Consider the following 24,112-nt stretch of genomic DNA (forward strand, 5'->3'; position numbering starts at 1 on the left):
AAGCAATAAATATGAAAAATTCACAAAGAGAGGGTTTAAAAAAAAATTAAAAGAAATATTTTCTTAGGAAAGTTCTGACCTGTTTAAATATATAAGATTTTGTATCAGCTGACTATATAACTATAAGAATCGCCTAATTTTTCATCCTCGGCGACGAATCAACAATGTAAAAAACAGGGAATAAAAAAAAAAAATCAAAGACATCAACAAAACGCAACAAAGGAGAGACAGTGTGTGTTTCCGTTCCTCTCGCACCTCAATTCTCTTTGATTCCGTTCAAGCAAAGACCCCACAAATCTCCACATTTTCCTCAGCCACAATGCCAGCTTCTCCCTCTTTCCCTTCAGGTAGTCTAATTCCTTCCACACGCTCAAAACCCCTTCTTATCCAACCCCTCTTCATTTTTCAAATTATTCTTCAATTTTTTCTTTCAATTTGAACTTTTTAAGTTGTGTCAATACCAGATGGCAGAGGCAAATGGAAGAGGCGAAAGCGGGAGCCCCAAATCACTCCCAAACAACACCCCAAATACCAACACCGCGACCCTCATGATGACGACGACGACGACGCCATTGAGGAAGACAACGACAACCGCCACCACCATCTCGACGGTGATTCTGAGGACCACCTCAATCCCGACCTCACCCAGTCTGCTGTTCTTCCTGATTCCAGCCATATTGAAACCGAGGTGTTCGCTGATGGTGGGGTCCGCATATGTGACTTCCCTTCCGTTACGAAGCTTGTGGTGAATCGGCCCCATGAGTCGGTTTTGGCTGTAGTGGCCTTAGAGAGCGCGAATTTGATTGGGGTCAGTAGTGGTAACGGTAGGAGTCAGGTGCCCAATTTGGAGAACGTTTCGTACGGGCAACTGCAGGCTGTTTCTGCTGTGCCTGCTGAGGGTTTGGGGTCTGATCAGGAGAGGAATGACGGTGGAAATTCTGCTTATGTGGTGACGCCGCCTCCAGTTATGGAGGGAAAAGGTGTTGTAAAACGTTATGGGACTAGAGTTCATGTGGTTCCAATGCATTCAGGTATTGTCATCTCCTAAAACTATTTGTTTCTGGGTTAGTACGTGTGTGAGTGTCACTAGAGAAGGAACTAAACTGTAGCTGTTTTTTTTTTATTCTTATGATGCATATGTTAAACTGGTAAGGTTTTGTGTAATTATTTCATTTCATGAAGACACTTGTGCTTATGGAGAAGTGGTTTTTGTGGTATTGATGTGCTCATTTTGAGTGCCACTGTAAAAATCGCCAATACTTTTGGTAGTTTATTGAACTTTTAGGCTTTAAATGTGTTGCAGTAGCAAAACTGCGTGCGGATTGAAGCTATAGGTAGTGTTGGAAAGTTACGAGTTGTATAGGCTGAATCTAATTGTATTGCTTGATATTTTTCGATTTAAACTCTAACATCTCTTATGAAGCCTTAATAAGAGTGGAAATGATTGTTCTGTTTGGTTCCTACTCCGAATGCTGTGAAGCTGTCTCCCTGACTTGGTTGGGCCTTGGGGCATTAAATGCTCTGCAACTGTCACATTACCTGCATAAACTTAATTTAGGACTGATCTAGGATCACCCTCTGATCCGCATGCGTTTCGTTTTATAACCTTTGTAAATAATAATAATAAAAATCAGATCTTCAAGTAAAATCGAGCCATTTTACACTAAGGTTGGTTGCTTGTTTAAGTTCAGTAAACATGTTGCAATCCTCATTCAAAGGAATTAAACTCATTTTAATTTTCATGCATACACACATATGCTCTCATGCTCTCACATCCACCCATGTTACATTTGTCTTAGAATAGTTTATAATTATTCAAGCATCGTTATGTAGATAACTGTCTTTGTGTGCATGTGTATACACTGTCAAGTGGGCTCGCATGATGCTCATTGGTTTGAAGTTTCATTTAAATTATTGTTTATGCTGTGATTGTGCATTGTTGTATTGATTTTGGTGTGCTATCATTGGGATTCTTTTGTGAATAGATTGGTTTTCACCGGCTACAGTGAATCAGTTGGAAAGACAAGTGGTGCCTCATTTTTTCTCTGGAAAATCACCAGATTATACACCAGAGAAGTACATGGAATGTCGGAATTATATTGTTGCTAAATACATGGGGAATCCAGAGAAGAGAATCTGTGTTTCTGATTGTCAAGGATTGGTTTTTGGAATTGAGAATGAAGATTTGGCTCAAATTGTTAGGTTTCTTGATCATTGGGGAATTATCAATTACTGTGCAGCCCCATCAAGTCATGAAACCTGGAATGGTGAGTCCTACTTAAGAGAGGATCAAAATGGCGAGGTTCATGTGCCATCAGCTGCTTTAAAGTCAATTGATAGTTTGATAAAATTTGACAAGCCTCAATGTAGGATCAAGGCAGCTGATATTTATTCACCATTGTCATGTCATGATGATGATTTCTCTGACTTGGATAACAGAATTCGAGAGCGCATTTCTGAAAATTGTTGCACTTATTGTTGTCAGCCTCTTCCTGGCATGTATTATCAGTCACAGAAAGAGGTAAGTATATAATTTGTCTATACTTTCTTTTTTAATCTATACCTCATCATTATATTGTTCTCTTCTCCACGCTTCATTGTTTTTTTGGCGATTCCTTTTCCCTTGAAAGAATATCAGTCACTGAAATACACAGCAGGGAAGAGAATTATATACCTTGTTCTAATTATGGATTCTTAATCTAGTAGATGAGAACAGGAACTGAAAAGGTAGGCGTGAGCTTTTTGCTGTATGAAGATGAATGCTAAGTACGTAATAAATATATTCAGTTGCTTGATTACATTAAAAATTGAAATATGAGTTAAGGCATCAAATCAATAAGATTATGAGCAGGTTTTATGTATAGAGGGACTAGGTATAGGAATAAGTAAGTAGTTTTGGCGAGAACAGTTATTTTAGCTGGTCCTTGTATATAAACAGATGAAAAAGGCCTATTCAGGGCATTCAATAATCAACAAAGCTAACTACTTTTCCCTCCTATTTCTCTCTCTCTCTCTCTGAATTCCCTCCCTTTCTTCTAATTCTCTCCCCTTTTCTTCTCTGTTTTCCGTTGCTCTCAGCAACTGTCACTGACATTGCCAGATCTGGTAGGGTTTGCCTAACACGTGTGTTAGGTTAATAGTGTTTCAAAGGAAAAATAAAAGTAAAATCAGCTATTAGGTGTGTAGAATATGTTTTCCCCCCTTAATGTAGAAAGAAATACATAATTTTGAGATTCTCAAATGCATTCATTGGCATGGGAAAAAATTGTAAGATGCCATTGGAGACCTTGGATTTAATTGAATCTTGATATTAAGTTGCCTGTTCTGTTTCATTGTTATTATTGATGAACATGTATTTTAACAGATTGATATACTTCTATGCTCTGACTGCTTCCATGATGGGAGGTTTGTGATCAATCATTCAAGCTTGGATTTTATAAAGATGGATCCAACAAAGGATTATAGTGATTTCAATGGAGAAAGTTGGAGTGATCAAGAAACACTGTTGTTGCTTGAGGCAATGGAAATTTACAATGAGAATTGGAATGAAATTGCAGAACATGTTGGATCAAAGTCAAAATCACAATGCATTCTTCATTTTGTTCGTTTACCCATGGAGGATGACCTGTTGGAAAATATTGAAGTCCGAAGTATGTCCAAGTTACCTCATCCATCAAGTAGAGATGATCATGGAAGACTACATTCACGGTCAAATGGTGATCTACCATGTGTTCTTATTTACTTACATAAGGATCTTCCTGCCTTCAAAATGATGATGATGTGATTGTAACATTCTTTATCTTCATCTCTATATTTTCTATAGGATCCTGCCACCAAGATGCTGATGCTGAAAGCAGAATCCCCTTTGTGAACTCTGGGAATGCAGTGATGTCATTGGTAAGTTTCTAATCTTTATCATGTGTTTCTCAAGTTTCACCTGCTTATGAAATTGTTAATTTGTTGACACCAAACTGCTAGAGTGAACAGTAGTTTCTTTTTTAATTTACTTTTTAAATTACAGTGCTTAGGAGTGGATCCATTAATAAATTAGCATCACTCTGTTTCAGACTGCTGCCATGTTCTTACCATATTCACATCCAAAACCAAAAAAAAACCTAAGCGTTATCAAAAAAATGATTAATGAGCATAATAGATGTAATAGCTATATCATCATCATTCTTTAATGACTAACCTCTCTGATCATTGACTGTGAATGTGAGGGATACTTACCGAGATTATGAAAGGCATGAATTAAATAGGCAAAATGTCAACTCATTTTTTAACGCTTTGCCAATATCCTATATGCTGCTATGCTGTACTATGTTTTAACTCGCAACAACGCGATTATTGGTGTTTTTCTCATTGGAGTATTTCTGCAATGTTTCCAACTCAAGTGCTTATGAATCCTCAAAACAACAGCCAGGGTTTTATTGGCATTTTGGGCTCAGCTGTGCATGCTTTGTTTTGCCATTGTCTCTATTTAGTGTATATGCAACTGAATTTATTTTCACCTTGGCTGTAGCTTATTCTGAAAGATATACCATTCCTTTTGCGTAGTCATTAGGCAAGTGCTGATAGAAGTAGGATTTGGGGAGACTGCTGTATGATAGTGTTTATCATATGGTTTGTAGAAAAATAAATTCAGGCTTTTCAGGATGCACTTTTTATTAGAACATGGCAGAGATGGAGATCAGTGTTAAGGTGGCTTTCCAACATGTAAACTCCTCTTATTCTTAAGAATTGCATTTCCTTTTTATGGTAGGACATCAGAGGCAGATGGTTTGTAACTATATTTTATGATAAAGGAATTTCACAACAAGATGTCCTGTTTTCTAGTTTTGCTTTCTTTGCTTCTTCTTCCTTTTTTTTTTTAAAAAAAAATATCTAACTAGTGGGGAAAAAAAATTCTAGGTTGCCTTTCTGGCGTCTGCTGTTGGACCAAGAATTGCAGCAGCATGTGCCCGTGCATCCTTGGCAGCATTGTTCGAGGACAATAGGTAAGTGCTTTCCTTCTTCCAGCATGTGTATATTTACAGCTACTTTGTTTGAAGCATTGGTTACGAGGGATTTTTTTATGATTATGATTTGCAAATTTTCTTCCCTTCTCCGTCTGTATTTTAGTAATTCTCAAGAAAATTTGCTGAATGCGTAATTTATCTTTGTTTGGTTCTTTGGATTATCGGCTCTTAACTGTTATGATCACTTTATGTTCTGTTTAGCAGGCCATAAATAATTCTGGATGCACCAGAAGATCATCGCTTTTATGAGCATTATGCTTGATTGCATTCAATCCTTAATATATGAAATCTATTAATTTATTTTATTTATTTTTTGTTTATGAAGGGTGAGTTCAGAGAGATTACATGGTAGAGAAGGCAATTTTTATGGAGAAGTTGCAAATTCAATTCAACAAAAGGGTAGGCCAGGGGCTTTACTTTTCCTTCTTATTGTAGTCACTTCCTTCATTTTGTTCTTCTCTTCTCACCTTTCCACTTCTTTAATGTATTTGTATGGATTATAATTCGAAAAACAACTTGCATGGTTCATGGGGTCCAAGTGAGGCAGACGGTGTTGTTTTATCTGCAGAAAAAGTGGAAGCTGCTGTGGAAGCTGGTCTTGCTGGTGCTGCAACTAAAGCTAAACTGTTTGCAGATCATGATGAAAGGGAAATTCAAAGGCTATCTGCTAATATCATTAACCACCAGGTATCACTGTTGCTAATTATATTTTCCTTTAGTTCTCATATTTGTCTTTTCTTTCCCTTTCTATTCTACTCCCTATTTTATGTGTGTGATTGTGTATCATGGCATTAATCAGAGGTTAGTTGGTGTTACCGAGTTCTCCTGGTAATGACTGCTATCATGTCGTATTTCTTTTTAGCTGATTGTGTGTTTGTCAAATATGATAAATTCGCTCACTAGTCTTGCATCCAAGTATTAATTTTGATACTGAATCTTCCACCTAGTGTAACATCTCCACATGTTCAAGTTGTGCCGTTCTTTTAGCTTCAGCTGTTGACAATAGCATCTTGTGTTTGAAAACTTTCCTCGCTGGCATGTTGAGCTAGCATGGTTGATACCTGATTCCGGTGGAATGGGTATTTATTTTGTTTTATATTAGGGAATTCACAACCTTATCTGCAAGTTCTTACTCATGATAATTGTTTAGTGTATATGTGGACCATTTAGCTCATGGTGTATTTTGTTTCAACTGAAGTACAACCAGTTGATAGAGGAATTAGCCATCCTGATGTAGTATTCCTTGCTGCTTAGCATTTCTTTTAGGTTCCCTTTTAAAGCAATTTAGTTAAGACTGCACAATACCATCTATTATTAAGTCATCCTTTAAATAAGTAGTTGATATGGAGACAGTTGAAGAGATTGGAGCTGAAGTTGAAGCACTTTGCCGAAGTGGAAACTTTTCTAATGAGAGAGTGTGAACAAGTGGAGAAGACTAGGCTAAGGTTTGTTGCTGAGCGCGCCCGCTTTCTAGCAATGCGGAATGGACCTCCTATGTCTGCTTCACAAATGAACATAGCAGGTGTTTCTCCTTCCATGGTTAACAACAACGTTGGCAGCAATAGGCAACAAGTAATGCCTACCGCTTCTTCGCAGCCAAGTGTTTCAGGATATGGCAACAATCAACAAGCTCATCCCCGCATGCCATTTATGCAACTGGGACAACCACAACCAATGTTGCCATTAGGGCCTAGGCAGCCCTTAACAGCCATGCAGCCATCCTCATCTATTCCATCAAATGCCATGTTCAATGCCTCCGGAAATTCCCAGTCCAGTCTCAATCAAATGCTGAGGTCTGTGTCGGGGCCGAGCTCTGGTCTATGTTGAAATAGAAGAATAGATGTAAATGGTGAAGCCTATGGTTAATGTTGTTGGCTACTGGCTCACTTTCTCCGCTGCAACTTGGATGGAGGATGATATTAGTGGGGATAAAGAAAGTTCCATCTCCCCTGGCTTTTGAAGGTTTGATCTGAATATAGATTCCCTGGTGCAGGTTGTAGGGCTTGTAACCCCCAAGTGTTTGGATTGAATTATCAACTGTTGTAATGGATTAGGAAAATTTGTTTTTCAATGTTAATTTCATTATTAAAAATCTGTTATGAAAATTAATGGTCAATAATTTCTTTCGGGAGGTTATTGAACCAGTTTCCCTTAGAAAATTGAAATTGTAGCCATAAATGGCCACAAAGGTTGAAATCATCATCAGTCTCTGGTTTCAGCTGCTTGATAATCCCAAGTAAAAAGAGACGATAAAACGAACAAAGCAGAAAGATGAGAACTATATTCCATGCACTACATAACTTCTCAGCATTGTTAAAAAAGGAAACTTGAACAACCGAGACATCACAGGTAAAATTTCACAAGTGCAGAATAATCTTTTGTCCATGCAATTGAAAATCTTACTACTCTGGCAGTGGGACATGTGCTAAATCCTCTCTGTAATTAACCTGATGCATCTGCAATTCCTCTTCAGATTTTCGTAGCCCACTTTCAATGCTAGTTTGGATAATTGGATCACTCTTTGTTGGTTCAATAAACGTTACAACTCTGTCTTTTCTAAAAGTCAGGTATATGACTGCGAGGATATAGATTGCCATTAGCGGAAATACTATGATCCCAATAAACACATTTCCAACTTTTGGTAAGTTGTTGTGAATTAACCAGTCCACGAAGCCTGTGCTTAGATAATACACATTGATCCCGATGATCAACGAGCCTAGAATCCACGAAAATACAATAATCTGCAGAAATATATAATATTAAACTGCTAATACCAAACCCTAATAATTATTGGCTTAAATTAGGTAATAAAATCCGAAATTTGTTAGAATAAAATATTTTTTTAGCATAATTAATTTCCACTAGAATTTAAACTCGTAACTGTTATTGAATTAAAACTTGTTAATCTGCAAGTGAATCTATAACTATTTGAATCAATTTTCAACGGTCAAAAGTGAAGGATCTAAAATCATAATTGTACCGTTATTTTTTTGAAAAAAATTCAGCTTTTAGTTTTAGATTTAAATCCAACCGATATGCAAAGAAGAAAAGCAGGGGAAAAAAGGAAGTTGCTACTCACATAGATTGAATTTTTATATGGTCCCATCTTGGTGGAACCGCTGCTGAATTTAAGAAGTGGGATGAGTGAAAATGGAAGCTCAAATGAAAGTATCATCTGAAATTTTTTTTTTTAAAATCATTAATTTCATCATAATAATTAGTTATGCTAATAAAAATCATATATGAAAAATAATTATCATCATCACTAACCGATGCAATGATAATCAATCGACCTGCCCCAGAAGATCCACCTATAATAGAGACAATAAGGCTAGGAGTAATGGCTATGCACCTTGTCATTAGGTTTCTCTTCCATTTTTTCATCTTAAGATTCAAGAAGCCCTAATTTTTTTTTATAACCACAAAAATCAAATCAAAACCCATTTTAGTAAACCTTGAAATAGAATCATTGGATCCTAAACAAAGCCAAAATGAAAAAAAAAAAATTGAAAAAAACCTGCATGATAAATTGGCCAGCATAGGTTCCTGTGATGGTGGAGCTTTGTCCTGAGGCTAATAATGCAATGGCATATATGGTTGAGCTGGACTTTCCTAGCACATTCTGAGACAAAACTATAATTAATTAATTAATTAAGACTTAGAGATTAGTGAATTTTGGTGGTTAATTATATGATTAAGAGTATAGACCTTGAGCAGGAAGGAAGCAGAGTTAAGTGTGAGATCATTGCATCTATCAGTGTCTTGAGATGAGAGATTGTTGGCCATGCAAACAGTTCCAGTCACAGAAACAATTGATATATTGATTAAGAGAGCTACAAATAATGCTATTCCACTCTCCATAAGGAAATATCTACATGCATCCTTCCAAATTTAATCAAATATATCAGAATTTAAAAAAAAATAATAACTTCAAATTATAAATTATCTTTTAAAATATGAAATTGGTAGGCTTACATTGATGCCGGTGACAGAGTTGGGTATTTTTCTGGAGAGCACGAGAGCAGAATGAAGAAAAAGATTGTGTCTATATATTGAGAAAATATGAAACAATAGTGAATGTGAATGAAAACAATGGAGTATAATTTAAATTGTAAAGGTGGAAGTAGGGTGTTTTACGGCATAACAAGGGCACCCAGAAGGGCAATGGCGTCTCCGGTGGCTCCTTGGCCGGACAACTTGGGAATAAACATGCCCTTAATCACATCTACTGCAGGAGGCTTTACGTAACTGAGTTCCCCAAAGAAACATGCAGCCATCACAAATACCAGCACTGTTATCAACATTTCTAGTTTTCTAACCTGTACAATGAAATTTTGAAATTATATATTATTTAATTTATTTAATAATTATAACTAGGATGTTACTATTAATAAACTTGCTAATCCACGATGTGGGATTCAGTTCCCCAAGCTACTGGGGATGGGATGTTACAAACATATAATTATATGAATGAATTATGAATTAAAAAGAAATATAATTAAAAAATATAAAAATACCCCATATTTCTGCAGGCCAATAAGCAGGAGAGTGCTAAAACCAGTCAATAGAACTCCAATCCATAGTGAGATATGAAACAGTATATTTAGTGCAAAAGCTGTTCCAATTACTAGAAAAAAAAAAGAGAAATTAATTAAATTCAAAATATATTTAATTTTTATTTTCCTTTATAAAAAGAATAATAACAAAGAAATAATGAGAAAAATCAATACCTTCTGGTATATCTGCAGCTATGACAGCAACCTCAGCCAGTAACCATAAACAAAGCTTCACATATTTTGGGTACTCCACCTTGCACAACTCAGCCAGATGTTTTCCTAATATCAATCCCGTCTTAATAAGAGCGATATGTATGTATGTATGTATCATGTATGTATGTATGACTTCTTACCTGTGCTTACACCAAGATTTGCAGCAAGTGACTGAATTATCAGAGCAAAAACCAAGCCGATGACTATGATCCATAGAAGCTGGAATTTATAAAAATTACAAGTCAATTGACATGCATGAGATCAGTTTCTCAAATTGAGGACAAAACTGCCAGGATGATCACTCAAATCAAAGAGGATAATACATACATACATACATACATACATATGTATGTATGTTTGTTTGTTTTACCTCATAACCATGGTTTGCTCCGGCTTGCATATCAGTCTCCACTGTGCAGATGCCAAAGATTCTGGGTCAGTACTATTGATATTCGCACGTTCAAAACATACAGAGAAGAGAGAGAGAGAGAGAGAGCTTACGGTTTCCAGGATCAAGATAAGCCAAAGAAACCAAGAAACCTGGTCCAACATAGGCTAGAAATTTTCTCCATCCGGCTTTCTAAAGTTATCAGAATGATTCCACAACAGATGATTGAATTCAGAACGTACATTTGAGTAGTAAAAATCAATTGAAATACTAGCTTTGTACGTATATACCTGGTGAGCAGCAGCTGGGTCCTGTAGATGATCTTGATCTTGATCATGATCAACGGAATAAGGTGGGGTCTGGCCCTGCAAATTAACGGCTGCTATACGAGTACTGTGTCCCATTGGTGTGGGACCTAAGTGTTCCTCATTCTGCAGACCTGCCATCTTTCTTAGTTTCTTGATTGCAATTGCAGCAACTCCTTTCCACTATTTATGGTGGTAGCTTAAATTTGATTGCCAGAATATCTTCTGAAATATTGGATCATATTTGTTCAATATTCTTGTATTTCAATTTTTAAATCAGATTACTATCTCAGCTGTTAAAAATTTGTTTTTGTTGTTAGTACGGTAAATAATACAGTCAAAGTTATTAAATTGTACAATAAATTATTTTACAGCTAAAAATTTAAATTGATTTCTAAACTATCATTAAAAAATTAAATAAATAAATTACATTCTGGACCAATTATTTAACTCTATTAAGACATATTTACCCTTCTAATAATAATTCCTATATTTTTTTTCATCTCAAAACTACCAGGTCTAGATATCTTTGTCAACTATCCTAAATGTTTGGAAATCGGTTAGGAAAGTTGGATTTGAAAAATAGTCCTGTAAGTAATTTTCACTCATTGTAATTGGTCACTAAATCTCAATTTATTTTAAAAAATTATCAATATTTAAATATTTATATAAAATAATTATTCAAATAAAATTTTAATAGATATTTCGGTAAAATATATACGTAGATTAAAAATAATAAAAAAAATTATTTGGCATCGATCTGCTTTTTTAATTACATCAAATTAATAAAAATAAACTACTACAAGTTGTTTTTACATGATACTTACTACTAACTCTCACATTTTATAATATTTATGTATTTTTTTAATATTTATTTTGTATATTTAAATAAATAGGATGTAAGTATTTTTTTTATAAAATTAATTAAGTATTTATGAAATTAAAAATATATGAATAAATTTATAAATAATTAATTTATTGTGGTACTTGAATTTAATTGCCACTTAATTCAGAAGTCTTAAAATATTTTGGCGTGAATCACGACAATAGCAAGCAGTTGACTTGAAAGAAAATATATATATATTTAGAGTAGGATATTTTTTATTTGTGAACTTGATTGATGTATAGATGTTATACAACGTTAAATTTATTATTCAAGTTGACTATTTAATTAGTTTATTTGGATAATCTTCGGATTCTTATTTGGAAAGAAGTGGTTACAACATTAATTGTTACAAATTGTCAAAATTCCCAATTATTAGCATGTGACTCTATTTTTTTATATAAAAAAATATTAGCATATGACTCTATTAGTCATTTTATTAATCAAGTTTAGAAACTGGGATTTAAATCTGAATTTAATGGATGAATAATAATATCTTTAATCATTTGGATTAAACTAAATTAAACAATTGGTTTGAATCTTATTTTAGTTGTTCCCAAATTTTTTTTAAAAAAATATTTAATTATAAAAAACAGTCTATTACAATAATAAACTGATATTAAAATAATAAAATGTGGACACTTGGTTTGATTTAATAGAAAATTAATGAATTGTAATTGATTTAATAAAAAATAAATGAATGTTAATGAGCAAAGGTTTTTTAGAGAGTAAAGATATTTGTTAGGCTCTTAACAATGGACAATGCTAATTAAAAATCTATGTTTCGACGGTTAGATACGTTATACTACTGATGTTGTTCATCACATGCGCATTTAATATTTATTATAATACTAATTTTGAAGAGATTACTTTTTATTTCAGATTTTGACAAGTTCAGGTATGATATGATTTTAGTATTTTATAAATTGAAATTTATTATTATTTAATTAAATTAAATAAAAAAATTTTAAAAATCCTTTTAAATCTTATGAACACCGAGATTTTAATAAACCTTTTTATTTACATGATATCATACAAGATAAATGTTGTGGACTAAATAAAAAAAGACAAAAAAAAAAGAAAGAGGAAAAGAAGAAGAGGAACGCTAACATTTTTAATTTCAGTTCTCAAGAACATTTCTGCAAGACACATAGAACACAAAGGTCAAATTAAAACAAAAGCAGTGAAGACTGAAGATGTTCTGCTTTAAATGGTTCTTATCATTTTTTTTATTTTTTTTTTTTGAAAAGCAATTGAAATTCATTGAACCAAGACTCAAGCCCAGCAATTACAGCTTTAAAACCAGCCAAAAGAGAGAAGCTTCCAAAGCTTGAAAACAGTTATAAACAACAGAGGTCCAAGGCTCATTATAATAAACTCTAGAGCCAAGAGGAAGACAACAGGGAAGCATCCGCTTAAGGAGAAAAAAGAAAAGAAAAACATTTATTATTATCTAATAATCTTTAGCTTTGAAACCGATAAATGTGGTCCAAAAGTAGCTGGCAAGCCTCTATTTTGGCAGGGGGATGTCAGCTAAATCATCTCTATAAGGCACATGATCCAACTCCAGAGCCTCAATAGAATTGCCTAATCTGCCAACTTCCATGTTATTTGCTTGGACAACCGTTGGATCTTCCTTCATTGGCTCTATAAATGTTACAGCTGTGTCTTTTCTAACAGTTAGGTAGATAACTGAAAGTACATAGATTGCCATTAGAGGAAATACTATGATCCCAATCAACACATTCCCAACTTTTGGTAGATCATTGTTAAGTAGCCAACCCACAAAGCCTGTACCTAGATAATATACATTGATTCCAATGATGCCTAGACCCAGAATCCAGGAGATAACTATTATCTGCATGAATAAAAAACCCATAAAATTGTTATTATATTTTGTAATTTTGAGTTTTTTAAGGGTATTTTTAAAAAAAAAAAGTTGTAGAGCTTACAACTATTGAGTTCTTGTGTGGCCCCATCTTGGTGGAACTGCTGCTGAATTTGAGAAGTGGGATGAGTGCAAATGGAAGTTCAAATGAGAGTATCATCTGCAAAATCATTACAAAAATGGTTGAGGGTTTAAATCTCGGTCTATATGCATTCACCTACTAAACTGGTCGTAAGTATATCTGATTAAATCTGAGAGATTTTAAGTTTTACTCTACCGATCTCTAATCTCCATTTTAAATATAAAAAAAATCTCAGGTTTATATCTTACCGATGCAATTATGATTAGACGACCTGCACCCTGTGATCCACCAATAATTGAAACAATAAGACTAGGTGTAATGGCAATACATCTAGTCATCAGGTTTCTAATCCATTTTCTCATCTTAAGATCCAAGAAACCCTGCAAAGCTTAAACCATATTTCAATTAATTTTTTATGGGTATAAAAATGGTAATTAGCAACTAATTAATCCCAGATTTTGAATGATTAAAATTCTAAAATGAGATTAAAACCTGCATAATGTACTGTCCAGCATAAGTTCCTGTTATAGCAGAGCTTTGACCTGAGGCTAAAAGGGCAATAGCATATAGTGTAGAGCTTGATTTTCCCAATACATTCTGTCAAAAATCAAATAAAATATAAACAAATTTAGGACAATTATTTTAATTTAATTAGCCTAAATCCTGAATTAAAATTAGAATTTTTTGTAAAATAATAAAATTAACTTCAACCTGAAGAAGGAAAGAAGCAGAGTTGAGGGTGAGATCACTGCATCTGTCTGCTTCCTCTTGTGAGATGTTCTGAGCTGAGCAAACCGTCCCCGAGACAGACACAACTGCCACATTGATTAAAAATGCCACAAATAGTGCAAATCCACTCTCTATAAGGAAATACCGGCAAGCATCCTGTTAAAATTAATATTAATTAAATAATTAATAATTATGTTTTTAAGCTTATTTGATGAATTTATTGAAATTTAGACATGAAATAGACAGTTTAATTTAGTACTCACATTGACGCCTCGAACAGAATTAGGTATTTTTCTAGAAAGTACAAGAGCTGAGTGAAGAAAGAGATTATGACTGTAAAAAAGAGAAATTCATAGTTAAAATATGAATTATCTAATAAATAATGTAAAAAATTATTAATTATTGTAATAATAAAGAGGAAATTATTCTTACGGCATGACAAGGGCACCAAGAAGGGCAATGGCGTCGCCGGTGGCTCCTTGGCCGGAGAGCTTGGGGACAAACATGCCTTTGAAAACCTCAGAAGCTGGTGGATTAACATGACCCATTTCCCCAAAGAAACATCCTGCCATTACAAATACTAGAACTGCTATTAACATTTCAAGCTTCCTCACCTGTACACAACCAAAAATCCCAAATTAATTCAAAATCAAAATCAATCAACAATCTTGCAAAAGCCCCAAAAAAAAGACTTGATATTTTATATATGTAGTATGTGCTAATGACATCTTAATTATTTATTCTGTAGATTAATTTTATACAATAAGTAAAAAATGTTGCTTAAAATAATTTTTTGTAAAATCTAAAATAAAAAGAAAATACTCGTGAATCATGTCTAATTATCAATTAATTAATGGGTTGTTTGTATAATAAATAAATAAATAAATAAATAATAACAAAATTAAAAAAACATATTATTTATTTTAAACGAAATAATATTAATGATATAGAAAATTCACCCCATATTTCTGCAGGCCGAGGAGGAGGAGAGTGCTAAGACCAGTGCAAAGAACTCCAATCCAGACTGGGATGTGAAACAGTATATTTAAGGCAAAAGCTGTCCCAATCACTGCCAATAATAAATAAAGAGTTAAAAAGAAAATTGTTTTTTGAGGGAAAATTATTTTATTTAGGAAAGATATGAAATTGTTTAATTAATTTGGTGGTCCAATATGTGTATGTAGAATTTAAAGTTCTTCAATTAATTCCCTTTTTTTTCCATATGTAACACTGAGAAATTAAGGCCATGAATATAAATCAATAAAGATAAAAATATCAGATTAGGTCAGGTCAATTCACTTAATTAACAAAAAATAATGAAAAAATAATGATTCTCTAATATTTAAATTTAAAATTATTAATTAAAAAAGAAATTCGTAATATTTCATCACATTCCTTTAATATGAAATTTTGTACAAAAAAAGTCAAAAAGAAAGTATCTGTGGATAAGAAAATTTGCCTTCGGGAATATCGGCAGCTATGACAGCTATCTCGGCCAGCAGCCATAGGCAGTACTTCACAAAATTTGGATACTCAGCCTTGCATACCTCTGCCAGATGTTTTCCTGAAAATTTCACACGTCAGATTATTCATTCACAAAAATTAGCTTACTAAGCACTAATCACATCATTAATTAATTTTTTATTCTCATGATTTCATATTTTTTCACAAATAAGAAAATAAAATCTTACCAGTGCTAACACCAAGATTTGCTGCCAGTGATTGAATTATGAGAGCAAATACTAGTCCAATAAGTATAACCCATAGCAGCTACAACAAAGTACAAAATAATAATTTAATTTTAAATTACTTTATATTTTATTTTCATTTTATGTAGACTTAATAATCTTCTATCTCGTTAAAATGATTACCTCATATCCATGGTCAGCTCCTGCTTGCAAATCAGTTTCCACTGTCGATATCACATTACAAAGGAAAAAGAAACAAGGAAAAACACTGTAAGCGATAATAAGAGAATATGGGACCTGGAAATTAGCCGGAGACAGACTTACAGTTGCCGGGATCAAGATAAGCCAAAGAAACCAGGAAACCAGGTCCAACATATGACAGAAACTTTCTCCATCCTGGTTTCTGATCATAAAAAATTAAGAGTAATTCAATTACAGATCACATTATTCTCAAAAACTTACTAAATGAAACACATACTTGATCGTGAGTTGTGTGGTTATGGCCATGCTCATCAAGATCATCAATGGTAGCAGGCTGTGGTTTCTTCTCAAGGTTAACAGCTGCTATGCGATTGCTGTGTCCTCCCCATGAGCTCGGTACGGTGTCGCTGGCTTGCTCAGCCCTCTCCATCGCCGTCGTCTCTATCTCTCTCTCTCAGTGTGAGTACCTTAGTACTACATGTTATTAAAATGGTGATGTGGTGTGTTCATTTATAGGCCCCTGTTGGGGATGAGAAGGGCAGCTGCTTGCCACTTGTTCTTTTGTTCAATTTAGAGAAAATGTTTGGCTGCTATTGCCCATAGGCCTAAGAGAGGAAATGTCACTTTCTTTCCTTTTTCACGTTCCAATAATACATAGAAAAAATATTTTTTTTGATCATTTTATTACGATGTGTACTGTTGATCCCTTTCTTATATACATTAATAATGTTCATAGTCCATTCATATTCTGGATTAATTAGCCATCAATGTCGTGATATATACGAAAATATAGTGTTTAACATGACCATATAGAGAGATTTACAGTGGAAAATTGGAATTTTCATTTAAAATTAATTTAAAGATTTTATGTTTCAATTTCTGTAAATGAGATAAAAAGATTTACGGGAAGAAAAAAGAAATTGATTAAATGGCTACACTTAGCCTAATATGATAAGATTTTTCTTTTGAGTTTTGTTTAGTTGTAATTGTATTAATTTTTTAGGGTTTGAAAATTAATATTACACAATAATTTATCAGTAATTTAAAATTATTGAAAATATTAATTTTTTAATAAATAATAATTTTAATAAATAATATTTTTTTTGAATGTATCATTAACCGTACATATTACTATTATTGCATATTACTAGCATTTATAATAACAAAATTAATGTGGTTGTACGACTGATTTTAATATTTATTATATTTATTGTAGTGAATAATGCCTTACACTAATTATATAAAAGTGTTAATAGTTTAATTAAATTTATAATTTTAATAACAGTAAATTAAAATTTCTTTTAAATGAATATTAGAGATTTAGACAATAGAATATGAGATTTTTTAAATTTATTTAGATACATATACTAAATATGTGAGTGTAATAATAATAAATTAATATTTGATAATTAATTAATAAATATATATTTTATTTTATTAAAAAGATATATATTTCATTTTAAATAAAAATATAAATTTGAGAAAGTTATATTTAATATGAATTATTTAAAAGTAAATATAACTATCCATAGTGTTAATTAAAGTTATAGAGCTTTTATTGTTATAGTATAATGACTGGTATTAAATAAAATATTTTTAATAAATATATTATTATTATAATTTAAATTATGCTTGAAAATTGTAAAAAATATCGGATTTTATTAAGTATACTATAAATGAGAGAAAACGAAAGAGATGACGATAGATGGCTTTTTCCATCCAACTTGGGATCGGACACCTCCTCCTCTCATTGTTTTAAGCACACGTGGCAAAAGATATCACAAGAATTGTCTTGCCAATTCAGAAATATGTTAAATAATTTAAGATTTTTTTATATTACATAAAATATTTTTAATATTTAAAACACTTAAAAAATATAAAAAAAATTTTTATTTTAAAAAATAAAATCATTTTAATTAAAATTTAAAAATTTTATTAACACTGCTAAGCATATAAATTTATTAATTAATATATTATTTTAGTATTATTTGTATAATTTTTATATGTATGATTTAATAATTTAAAAAATATAATAATAATGATAATTATTATTATTAATCTAAAATATAATTCTAAAATATTAATATTAATAATATAAAATATAATAAAAATCATTTAAAAAAAATATCTAATATAATTATTTATAAATATGATCTAAGAAATAAAAAAATTATTTTTTAAAATATTATTGGGATTAGCGTTATTTTATTTAAATTGAAAAAATTAATTAAATTGAATTCAGTTTGATTTTTTATTTATTTTGATTTGATTTGATTTTTAATTTAAAGAATTTTAATTATTTTACTTCGATTCAATTTTAATCATAAAAAAATTAAATCGAATCGGTTAGTGATAATAATATATTTTTAATAATACGAAAATAATGAATTATAATTAAAATTAAAATATTTTAGTTAAATTTTAATTTATTAAATTAAAATTAAACCGACCTTTTAGGTTGGTGCTGAAAGTGGACTGTGCTCTTAATTAGTCTTTGTTTAAAATTTTTAAAATTTCATTATCAATCAAGTGAAAATTAATTAATAGTTGAATGGTACAACTAATTATCATAATAAAATGAGATTCAATATTTAATATATAGTTTTTAAATAACACAAAAATTATATTATGATAATATTTAAAAATAATTTTAATGTGATTAAATTAAAATTTATTTAATAAATTGAATTGAAAGATTTTTTTTTTGGAATTTTATAAGTATATAACACTTGTGCTTAGTTTGGATTTAGAATGATCGAATAGTATATATTTAGAAATATTATAGTTGAAATGATTTAATTTTATTGAAGATAAAAAATTATACTATTTCAAAATAATTAAAAACTTATTTATTAAATTAAAGCAAAATTGAAACCAGAAGATTCAACCTCCACTGGTTAGTGCTGTCTACTTATATAAACAAACGGAGGGGTGAGATCCATGCCTCCCAAGTTGGAAAGCTTCATGCCTCTTATTATAATAATAATAACAACAACAACAACAAGATGGTGAATTTTTTTTAAAAAATTATTAATTTATCTAATTAAAATATTTTATATTTATAAAACTTAATATTTTAATATTTTTATAAAAAATTATTAATCAAATTGAATGATTATATTATTTAATTCATACAATTTCAATTATACTCATTATTATTTTTATTTTAAATATTCATATTATTTAATCATTTCAATCATATTTAAAATATATTATTTAAATTTTTTTTAATATAATAATGAAAGAGTTCTATTTTACGAGATAAAGAGATATTTTAATTAAATAATTTTAAAATATAAATCAACTATTAAATTTTTTAATAATTTAATAGTAATTTTTAATAATTGATAATATATTAGGGATAAGACATTTTATGATAATATTATCCATAATCCGATTAAATCTTAATAATCGAAGAGAATCAATCTTAATAAAAATTGAGCATGATCTGATACAATAAAAAGATAAATGCGAATTTTGATCGATCTCAATAAAAATTAAGTATAGCGTGTTGAGCGCAGTTTGATATAATCTAAAGATAAATACAAATCTTTAATAAAAATAGTCGATATCACTGGCTCTTATCGATGACATATTTTTTAGGATTTTCTCATTTTCTTCTCTACTCTTGTTATTTTCTTTTTATTTTAATGCATCTCTCTAAAACTTTTAGATCTAATTTGAAAGATTTTTATCGGATATCCCAATAGATCCTGATTATTTTTTTATATTTTACATACTCCTTTTCTAAAATTAAGCATGAACGAATTCATATCATTATCGGTAAATCAAATCACAATTACGAATTCATATCATCATCGGTAAATCAAATCACAATTCAAATGTCCGCATCTAATAATTTCATTAAATCTCATTTTATCAATAATAATAATAATAATTGTCCTAATAAAACAAAAAATTATTATTAAATTTTTAAAAAATTACTAGTTTATTTTTATTTTAAAATTATTGAATTAAAATATTTTTATATTTTATAAAATCAAATTTTTTAATAGTGCTGAAAAAATATTCAACTTGTTTTGATTAAATAATATAAATATTTAAAATTATAAAATTTAAATAATATATATAAATAAAATTATAATAATTATACAATATAAATAATTTAAAACAGTTTATAGTTTTTTTTAATAATTGAATTTATAAAATATAAAAATATTTTAATTAAATTATTTTTTAAAATAAAAATAAATTAATTAATTTTATAAAAATTTAAGGATTTTATAGGAATTTAGTCTAATAAATAAGATAGGTTGATGAGTAGATTGAGGTCCATCATCAAATTAATTGAATTATTATTTTATTAGTTGGCCGTCTCATGATTATAGGGACGCATCGGAATGGGAATACTGGAGTTGTCTAATCAACGCTAAGACTCGTCTATTTTTATACAGTAATATAATAATAATAGTAAACAAATTGATTATGATTGGGATAAATCTCACCCGTCCATTTGTTGAATAACATTATTATTTTCTCAGTTTGTCCTTCGGATCTATCATTTCTAAGATTTCAGTTGTTGCATTTGGAGAACTCAAAATAAAAATTAAAGAGTAAACTGCAGTTTAACTTTTTTAATTTAATGAAATATAATTTTTTTCTCTTTATTTTTAAAAATTATGAAATTAATTTTTACTGTTAATATTTTAATTTAAAACAGTTTTTTAAGTTGATCGATGAAACATAAAATTTAAATATCTAAAATACTTTTCATATATTTAGAATGGATTTAATAAAATAAATTTAATTAGATTTTAAATTCATTTTTTTTATCAATTATAAATATTAAATTATAGTTCCAGTAATCCATCCAAAAATTCAATAATCAATCAAGAAATTAAACAAAAGAGCGAGTGACTATTCAACAACTCTTTAAAACATTTAACAACCCTTTAAATTGAAATAAAGTTATAATCCACTCAGTTCATCGTAGGTTTTAGGCAACCAAACAGATTCCTCTGAATAGTAATATAGAAAATTTTGCCTTCCTAAAAGACACATGTAAATTAATATATTTATAAGAAAAGAGTTTTAGCTAGAATTTAAAACTCTAAGATGATATTGCAATCATTGTTTATGTAAAAAAGGGTGTGTTTTATTAAACACACATCAAAGGCATTGAAGAGAGATAGATAGAGAGGTTTTACGGAGCAAAGATATTATAGAAAATCACAAAAAATTACGATTTCTCTTCCATTTTCCCATAGCCAAACAAGATCAAAATTTAATAACATTACAGCAACCTATCAAGAAATTCAATGAAAAATCAAGATAAAACAACCCCAACAACTCATCAAGAAATTCAACAAAAAATTAAGATCAAAACAATCACAACAACTCATTAAAAAATTCAAGATAAAAACAATCCCAACAACCCATAAAAAAATTCAACGGTATTTATCATAAAAATTTTCTCACCATTAATAAAAAAAATATTACTAAAAATCTTAGAATAAAATTTTAAAATATTGAAGAAAGTGTATTCTTGTTTTTGTAAAATTTTTAGTACCCATCAAAATCTAAAAACCTTTCATCATTGATGGAGTGAGATTCATTCGAAGGTAGGATTAAAGTATGTGTATATGAACTTAGTCTTGTGTGCTCTCCTTTTTTTTATTCTTTTCCTTTTTTGTCTTCTTGTGACATATAACCGTCGTTCTATACCCCTACAACCTGTCATTTCTGCGCGAGGCCATATGTACAGATGTATTGCCCTTTTTCCATCGTCAGACGACCATTTAATACTCTTCAACATCACGCAGATACGGTTGATAGAGCATATTTTAGTCCATTTTATCATTATGTTCTTGATGTTTATTTACATCTTTTCTGCTTAATTTTGTGATTTTAATTATGTTTTGCAGATATTAGTTGTAAAGAGGCAATCTGGAGAAAATGCTCTTAAAACTGCCAAAAAGTGCCAAATATGGAAAGTGCCAAAAAAGGAAAGTTTCCAAATAAGGAAAGTTTCCAGAAAAGGAAAGTTTCTAAATGAGGAAAGTGCAGAAGCAAAAGCAAACAAGAAAAGCTCAGTCAGAAGATTATTTGAAATTCAAATCGCAGATCTTTCTTTCCTTGTTCAAAGATGTGCACACACTGCAGCAGTCATATCTTCCTATTTAGGCAGCAAGATCTCAAAGAGATGCTTTTCCTCTTCTGCGTTCAACATTCAAATTTCAAAAGAGGCTCCACCTAAAAAGGAATGTATGGACAGCATATCTTCCCCTTTGAAGATCAAAATTCGTGCATCCTTCCTATTCAGAAACAATCTGCGCGCTTTCCTCTTCTGAGAGCCATCTGCGCGCCACCTTCCTTTTCTGCAACAACTTGGGCAGCAAGTTGCACATGGGCAGCACCTTGGGCAGCCTCTACACTAATTAGGAAGCAAGGTCAGCATCTAAACTTATTTAGGAAGCATAATCTGCGCCTCCTTCCCTTTCTGAGACCAAACCGCGCGCACCAACTTCCTTCCGCAGTGCATTTTCGCGCAGCCTTCCTTCTGAAGCCGAAAAGCGCGATCCTTTCCTTTTCAGACACATCTTGGGCAGAAAATACCTCTTGGGCAGTAAGTATGACCTAGGGCAACACTTTTCAACTATAAAAAGCCACATAGGAAGCCTCTACAGGACCCTTAAGCTCCCCTTGGGAGACACCTACGAAATTCACATCTCTTCTTCTACCTTTCTTCTTTTCTTTTATTTTTGGTTTTGTTTCAGCCATGAGAGGCTGAAATATTTTATTCTAGTTGAAGATTAGGTGATACTTTGGTTGTTTTATGGATTGGGAGACTTGATCAAACATTGTTTAACTTTTGGTTGTTCAATATTTATGCAATTTCATGCTTGATTTCAATATTGCTTTGTTGTTTAGATCTACGTTGATTCTTGATTGCAAAGTAATAATATGTTAGTTTGGATGATTTAAGTCCGTAATTGCTTAGATTATTCTTACATGAGAACACTTGGGATAAAACCCAAGGAAATTGTATGATCTAGCGTTATCTCCATACGTTTGGGTAGCTAGGATTGGATCTCTCTATTTCTTAATGCAATTGACAATTGTTTTGATGCCTAAGGCCCAAGGACGTTCCTTGGCAATTTGTTAATTAGTAATTAATTAGAGGACGTTCCCTAATTGGTTTAATCATAAGGAGAGATAATGGTGGTGAGAAGCGTATTCCATCTCCATAACTAATCTATTGAATCAACCCAAAGGAAACTAAGTGTCAATGATCAATCCCAACAACTAAAGTGGATCCAATTCTTCAACTAGATCTTTCTTATTATTTATTTCTCTTTATTTTTATTATTTGCCTTATTTTTATTGCTTTCAGTTTTAGATTAATTAAATCAATCTCAAAACCCCCCATTTTACTTACAGTTTAGTTTGTTTCAGTTTTATCTCGTTTTAGTTTATTTTGCTTTCCGTTTATTTCTCTTTCAGTTTTATCTCATTTCAATTTATCTCGTTTTCAATTTTATCTCGTTTCAGTTTTATCTTATTTCAGTTTTATCTCGTTTCAGTTTTATCTCGTTTCAGTTTATCTCGTTTTCAGTTTTCTTCTTTTGCAGTTTATTTTTATTTCAGTTTATTTTATTGGTCTTGATAAGGAAAATAGGAAAGTCTTCAATTCCCTGTGGATTCGATCCTTTCACCACTATCTGCAGTTGTAAATTGTTGATAAATAGAAAGGTTATTTTTGACCGGATTCGACAACCGCGAATCAAAAATTGGCGCCGTTGCCGGGGAGTTGATCTAACTTGTTTATTTTTCTTTTAGGGCCAAATCTGCACTCAAGGACATTCTTCCTTAAGATTCCAAAAAAAAAAAAAAAAAAATATTTTTGAGCACAAAAAGCTTCCATCACAGATCTGAATCATGGATGAGGTAAGTACATCTAATCTTTCTTCTCAAATTCCTAACCTAGCCTCAAGTGTGAAAACCTACGTCTTAGAACTACGGGCTCGACGACTTGAGCTATCTCAGCCATGTAGGATATGTGCATATGTGGGACATCTAGCTTTTGAATGCCCTACACTTTATGAGGATGACCAACAAGCACATGCGTTTGGAAGATACTATGAACATCCGAGGCATGATCCCTATCCTGACACATACAATCCATATTGGGGAGACCAGC

At 31.2% G+C, this 24,112-nt stretch overlaps 3 protein-coding genes across 6 annotated transcripts; 1 reads left to right on the forward strand and 2 right to left on the reverse strand.

The window, feature by feature from the left end:
• The first annotated feature begins 129 nt into the window (after positions 1–129).
• LOC110606163 (SWI/SNF complex subunit SWI3C) lies at positions 130–7,110 on the forward strand. Of its 4 annotated transcripts, none has more exons than XM_043952961.1 (9): positions 130–347; positions 465–1,031; positions 1,986–2,521; positions 3,365–3,716; positions 3,824–3,897; positions 4,912–4,997; positions 5,344–5,417; positions 5,558–5,705; positions 6,357–6,493. In XM_043952961.1, the coding sequence occupies exons 1-9, from the start codon at positions 320–322 to the stop codon at positions 6,358–6,360; spliced, it is 1,869 nt and encodes a 622-aa protein (XP_043808896.1). In that variant the 5' UTR covers positions 130–319; the 3' UTR covers positions 6,361–6,493. The 4 variants fall into 4 exon arrangements, with proteins under 4 accessions (XP_043808896.1, XP_043808893.1, XP_043808895.1 ...); XM_043952958.1 differs by having other exon boundaries at positions 131–347; positions 5,587–5,705; positions 6,357–7,110; XM_043952960.1 differs by having other exon boundaries at positions 131–347; positions 6,372–6,811.
• Positions 7,111–7,304: 194 nt separating this feature from the next.
• Positions 7,305–10,649, reverse strand: LOC110606681 (metal transporter Nramp5). Its single transcript, XM_043952962.1, has 13 exons — positions 10,466–10,649; positions 10,289–10,367; positions 10,158–10,198; positions 9,928–10,006; positions 9,749–9,853; positions 9,536–9,645; positions 9,156–9,337; positions 8,994–9,063; positions 8,727–8,900; positions 8,536–8,640; positions 8,289–8,420; positions 8,098–8,193; positions 7,305–7,759 (listed from the first exon to the last, which is right to left on the reverse strand). Exons 1-13 carry the CDS (start codon positions 10,619–10,621, stop codon positions 7,421–7,423), a joined length of 1,668 nt encoding a protein of 555 aa, XP_043808897.1. The 5' UTR covers positions 10,622–10,649; the 3' UTR covers positions 7,305–7,420.
• Positions 10,650–12,547: 1,898 nt separating this feature from the next.
• Positions 12,548–16,457, reverse strand: LOC110606684 (metal transporter Nramp5-like). The gene is made up of 13 exons (XM_043953001.1): positions 16,229–16,457; positions 16,075–16,153; positions 15,934–15,974; positions 15,754–15,832; positions 15,522–15,626; positions 15,022–15,131; positions 14,495–14,676; positions 14,326–14,395; positions 14,045–14,218; positions 13,826–13,930; positions 13,582–13,713; positions 13,316–13,411; positions 12,548–13,221 (listed from the first exon to the last, which is right to left on the reverse strand). Exons 1-13 carry the CDS (start codon positions 16,379–16,381, stop codon positions 12,874–12,876), a joined length of 1,674 nt encoding a protein of 557 aa, XP_043808936.1. The 5' UTR covers positions 16,382–16,457; the 3' UTR covers positions 12,548–12,873.
• Positions 16,458–24,112: the final 7,655 nt, after the last annotated feature.

This window comes from Manihot esculenta, chromosome 18 (assembly GCF_001659605.2).
Source record: "Manihot esculenta cultivar AM560-2 chromosome 18, M.esculenta_v8, whole genome shotgun sequence".
NCBI lineage: Eukaryota > Viridiplantae > Streptophyta > Magnoliopsida > Malpighiales > Euphorbiaceae > Manihot > Manihot esculenta.

Coding starts and splice junctions, on each gene's coding strand:
- LOC110606163 (XM_043952958.1), top strand. CDS start 320: ATGCCAGCTTCTCCCTCTTTCCCTTCAG. Junction 348..464: donor TTCTCCCTCTTTCCCTTCAG/GTAGTCTAATTC, acceptor TGTCAATACCAG/ATGGCAGAGGCAAATGGAAG. Junction 4,998..5,343: donor GCATTGTTCGAGGACAATAG/GTAAGTGCTTTC, acceptor TTGTTTATGAAG/GGTGAGTTCAGAGAGATTAC.
- LOC110606681 (XM_043952962.1), bottom strand. CDS start 10,621: ATGGCAGGTCTGCAGAATGAGGAACACTTAGGTCCCACACCAATGGGA. Junction 10,007..10,157: donor GAGCAAACCATGGTTATGAG/GTAAAACAAACA, acceptor TATAAATTCCAG/CTTCTATGGATCATAGTCAT. Junction 9,854..9,927: donor AAATCTTGGTGTAAGCACAG/GTAAGAAGTCAT, acceptor GATTGATATTAG/GAAAACATCTGGCTGAGTTG.
- LOC110606684 (XM_043953001.1), bottom strand. CDS start 16,381: ATGGAGAGGGCTGAGCAAGCCAGCGACACCGTACCGAGCTCATGGGGA. Junction 15,975..16,074: donor TTATCTTGATCCCGGCAACT/GTAAGTCTGTCT, acceptor TGATATCGACAG/TGGAAACTGATTTGCAAGCA. Junction 15,132..15,521: donor AGCTGCCGATATTCCCGAAG/GCAAATTTTCTT, acceptor TATTATTGGCAG/TGATTGGGACAGCTTTTGCC.